The sequence below is a fragment of the Berghia stephanieae genome, chromosome 6 (genome assembly GCF_034508935.2).
Source record: "Berghia stephanieae isolate SIO BIC M18660-M18661 chromosome 6, UCSD_Bste_1.3, whole genome shotgun sequence".
NCBI classification, from domain to species: domain Eukaryota; kingdom Metazoa; phylum Mollusca; class Gastropoda; order Nudibranchia; family Aeolidiidae; genus Berghia; species Berghia stephanieae.
Window position 1 is genome coordinate 18,322,487 of NC_088365.1, and position 5,000 is coordinate 18,327,486.

The following is a 5,000-nucleotide window of genomic DNA, read 5'->3' on the forward strand; positions in this document are numbered from 1 at the left end:
AACATATTACAGTGAGACAAGTGTGAAGGAAACGTGATACGAATTCAATTTAACAACAACAAAATATGAAAATAATATTGCAACATTATGACGTAAAAAGATAAAACTTTAAGCGAGATTTGAACGTTGTCAACGAATCCGAGCATCTCACGTGTGACGGGAGAGAGTTCCAAAAATGGGGGCCGAAAATTGAAAAGACTGTTCACCTATTTTACGCAATGGCTTAGGTTTGACAAGGATTGATTGGTCATTGCTTGACCTCAAGTTTCTATTGGGGACATATATGTTTAGAAGGTCTTTAATATAGGAGGGACTGTTCGTGCTCAGGGATTTGTAGACAACAGTACAAATCTTATAGGCAACTCTTTTTTCAACAGGAAGCCAATGTAACTCACGGAGAAGAAGAGTTGCTGACGGGTATTTTTTGTTATTGCGTACAATGAGCCTGGCTGCGTTATTTTGAGCAACCTGAAGTTTGCTAATTTTGTCTTTAGTTAAATTCGCCCAAAGGGAGTTACAATAGTCCAATTTAGATAAAACCAAGGAATTAATTAAAAGTTCTGTTATATGCTTCGGTATTAAATTACGAATTTTGCTTATTTTTTTCATTTCTATGTACATAGATTGTATGGTGTTATTCACGTGGCTTGTCATGGAAAGATCTTTATCAATGATGACGCCAAGGTTTTTTGCTTTATTTGAAAATTCTATTGTGCTATTTCCGAGAGTAATTAGTGATTTATTTGCCTGTTTAAGGATACTCGGTCTTCCACACATTAAAATCTCAGTTTTACTATCATTTAATTTTAACTTATTGTGGTACATCCAAGATTTAATCTCATTAAAACAGCTCGTAATTTGTTGTATTAAGAACTGTAAATTACTAAGTGGTGCTGAATCATATATTTGCGTATCATCTGCATAAAAATGATAACTCAGATTGAATCTGGATATCACACTAGAAAGTCGCTGCATATATACAGTAAAAAGGACAGGGCCAAGAACAGAGCCTTGTGGCACTCCAAAATTTTGTAAAACTTGTTTTGACTGAACACCATTCACCACGACAGTCTGCCATCGATCCTGTAAATATGATGTAAACATGTAAATATGATGAGCGATTCTTTTATTGATCAATATTTGAAGGACGAGTCTTCTTGCTAAAATTATTTAAACGTTTTTTTTTCATAGTAAAGTGATCTAGAGGATGAATGATGTTGATTATGGTAATTGCGAATTATGGTCTTGAAGTATGAAATTCGGTTTCAGACCTTTAGGTTCCTGATTCGATTACCCGTCCCCCCCCCCCCCCCCCCCCCCCCCTCTTTCACATTTGGCGACGCGAGTCAAGTCCTTAGAAATTGGTCTTTGCTTTGCTTTGTCTTTCTTTGGCCAAGCCTAGTAGTCATAATCCATTAGGACCCAAAGGAGGCACAGTTTTACAACATTTATTTTGTTAATTACATTCTGAACTGAAATTTTTCTGTAACAATAATGAATTAAGTGTAACATCTTACCTGTGCAAGCATACCCAACACGGGACCAGTCACCATTGGTTAGACATGTAGTAGTCACGAAAAACTTATTTCGATTGCATCTCATGGTCACTACTTCGCCAAGTTTGTATGAAGACCTAGGACGACTATGCATGACTGCGTCACCGGGAACTGAGGGTGGTTTACACTTCATTTCTACAATATTTGGAGCGGAATGGGGAACGTCTAAGGTTGGAAGAAAAAAAAAAGGTGAAAATTTGCAATTGTACATTTAATAAAGAGTAAATCAGTGAGAATGGTTTCGGTCAACGTGCACTTAGCTGAAGTTCTGATAATCCAAATTATGATGGGCCCATTGTTTGTAATAGAAATTCCCTCAAACCAACGCAAAATATTACCCATTACAACAATGTTAATTCAGGGCAATAATTGAGTTATGCATTCAGACCTGATTTGTGTACTTAGGCTTGGGTCAATGTGGAATGTTAGGCATATTAAAGTGGAAATGAGTTGGAACATTAAGCCAAGTTAAAAAGACAAGAAAAGTATAACTTAATAATTTTCAAAGTTTTGATAATCTGGAATTATATCTAGTAAATAACTTAATAATATAGACATAATAATAAAAAAGGGAATTTAAAGTTCAGAAGTATGCAGATATAAAGTTTTAGATTTTTGGCTCTTGATAAAAGAATATCTCTTGTCGTCAATTCAAAATAAATAACAATGTGAATTTGAGTGTCAGTTTCGATGTAATTACAAAGCAGATCAATGAGCTTTGGATTCCCTTTATCAACAAACAGATGAATGAAACACTAAAGATGAATGAGCTTCGATTTAATTACAAAAGCAGATCAAATGAACGTATCGGGTCTCCCCTTTATCAACAAAACAGGATGAATGAAACACTACAGATGAATGAGATAGTGTGGTTGTGGCGTTGTCAAGATATCTAAATAAACAAAACATTGATGGGCAGGAAATAGTATACTCCTTTCTAAGGAAGCACGAATTAAAATAGAATAAAAGATATTTCTAAAAGGTGCGCAGTTAATTAAGTGAAAAGACGGAAGGCGGAGAGGAACTGTGTAATGCAGTTTAGAAAAGTGAAATATAAAAACGTGTAGTTGGAAAATATAGACAATGAAATTTGAAATAAATACAAAAATTGTGGGATGTCAGTGTAAGGATAATCATTAGTGGCAGTTTTTTCCTCAATTCAAAATATGGCGTCATGACTGGACTCTGAGTCAGATGGTGCAATAGCCTCACTTGACCACACATCACACATTCTCCACACATTGGCAACAATGATGTTAACTGATAATTTAATGATGACGTCACTGGTCTGATCAATAAATGATGACGGAATCTTTGCATTGTCATTGGCTGTCATTAAACCCCAAAGCTGGATATCTGCATTTTTAATGATTGTCAGTTGTAATTTTACCTCACAGCTGGATATCCTTAATCAATTATGTGTAAATGTTGCTGCTCGAAGCTCGAAGAAATAAATAATAACGTGAAGCTGAATGTAAGCTTCAATTTAATTACAAAAACAGATCAAATGAACGTTTCGGGTATTTAACCAATTATGAATTATCTTGTTGTTTTGTTTCGAACGATTTAATGCCAATATCGATAAATATGCCGATACAACCATCCGCTGGTGAATTTTTGTTGATAAAATTTAAGTTTAATTTAACTTTAATTTTTTAATCTTTATATATTAAAAACAAAAAGAAAAACAAAAAACGAAAATGTAATGTCATGTCGAATGAAACGTGGTGTTGATAAAAGCAATATTGATACACCCACGTTGCACCGTAAATACTTATATGGATTCACATTCAATAAATCTTTAATCTTATTCACTTTGAGAAAATAAATAGTTGTGTTGGTGGTTCTCATAATTCAATATTTCAGGTTCCTCAATGAAGGAAATTATTTGGAAAGGCTGAAATAGCAACTCACTTTCATTACAAACGTCACACAACTCCCAAGAACAACGTTCGTTATAGTAACACCAAGGCGCTCCACTGTTGTCAGGGTTGCGACAGTAGTTGGAATCTAAGTTGTATCTCGCGAAGCTAGAGTGACAGACAAAGGAAATATTGTTCATATAGATATTGAAAGTTATTTTTATAGACTGCAATTGGATTCAATAGTGTGATGTCATGTCGCCCAGCAACGGCGGCCATCGTGGTTCTAAACAAAGAAAATCTGGACTTTTTATTCTTCATGCTGGCTAGAACTTTTCATATGTCTTGTGATCAGAATGTGTAAAAGTCAAAACATCAGATTTATAATGTTTTTTCCTCTGGATACGTTTTTATGCTCGTCGCAGAAATATTTCATAAGTGCGTCCGCCATTGTTCCGATAGTTTAGAGCGAGTAACTAAGTTACCATGCGTCATTATGACGGAAGTGACGTTACGACTGTTGAAGCGTATTGTGAAAAGACAAAATTCAGAAAAGGTAATTGTTGTTTTGAAGACTCCATCAACTATTGACGTTTAGTATATGATAAAGATTTCTTTCTTGTTGTCGTTATCATTTACTGGATCAACTTTTGAAAATGTAGGGCTGAGCTCGTGACAAGGATTCATATAATGATGATGATGATGATGATGGTACTACTACTACTACTACTACTACTACTACTACTACTACTACTACTACTACTACTACTACTACTACTTACTACTACTACTACCACTACTACTACTACTACTACTACTACTACTACTACTACTACTACTACTACTACTCTATACTATTACTACTACTATTACTACTACTACTACTATACTACTACTACTACTACTACTACTACTACTACTACTACTACTACTACTACTACTACTACTACTACTACTAATATATACTACTACAACCACTACAACAATAACAATTTCTATCAAGTATATTAAATTTTCATTATTATTATCACTATTATATCGATAATAATAACAATAATAATGATAACAACAATATTGATAATAATAAAACTAATAATAATAATTATTATTATTCCTATTATAATAAATTTTGTTATTATTATTATTATTATTATTATTATTATTATTATTATTATTATTATTATTATTATTATTATTATTATTATTATTATTATTATTATTATATTATTATTATTATTATATTATTATTTCTATTATTATTATTATTATATATTATTATTATTATTATTATTATTATTATTATTATTATTATTGTTATTATTATTATTATTATTATTATTATTATTATTATTATTATTATTATTATTATTATTATTATTATTAGTCGTGAAATGTATATAGTGTGCACATGAATGCATGTAATCGGGCCTAAAATTAAATTAAAATAATTATATTTGTATTTACCTGAATGGAATTACCAAACTTTGCATTCATTGCAGTTATTCTATAGCTAATTTTGAAAGCTCACTCGTGATGGGAAAACTCACCTTTTCTTGAATGGATTGCTATTGCATTTGTCATT

The 5,000-nt window shown here is 32.1% G+C and overlaps 1 protein-coding gene across 1 annotated transcript in view; it reads right to left on the reverse strand.

Moving 5' to 3' along the window:
- Positions 1 to 5,000, reverse strand: part of LOC144974600 (uncharacterized) — a 47,313-nt gene that overhangs the window by 33,835 nt on the left and 8,478 nt on the right. Inside the window, exons 5-7 of the mRNA XM_078917621.1 lie at positions 4,966 to 5,000; positions 3,471 to 3,586; positions 1,518 to 1,721 (exon numbers count right to left, since the gene is read on the reverse strand). The exon at positions 4,966 to 5,000 is cut by the window's right edge and continues 104 nt beyond it. Coding sequence (XP_078773747.1) covers positions 1,518 to 1,721; positions 3,471 to 3,586; positions 4,966 to 5,000 — 355 coding nt within the window. The remainder of the gene's footprint in view (positions 1 to 1,517; positions 1,722 to 3,470; positions 3,587 to 4,965) is intronic.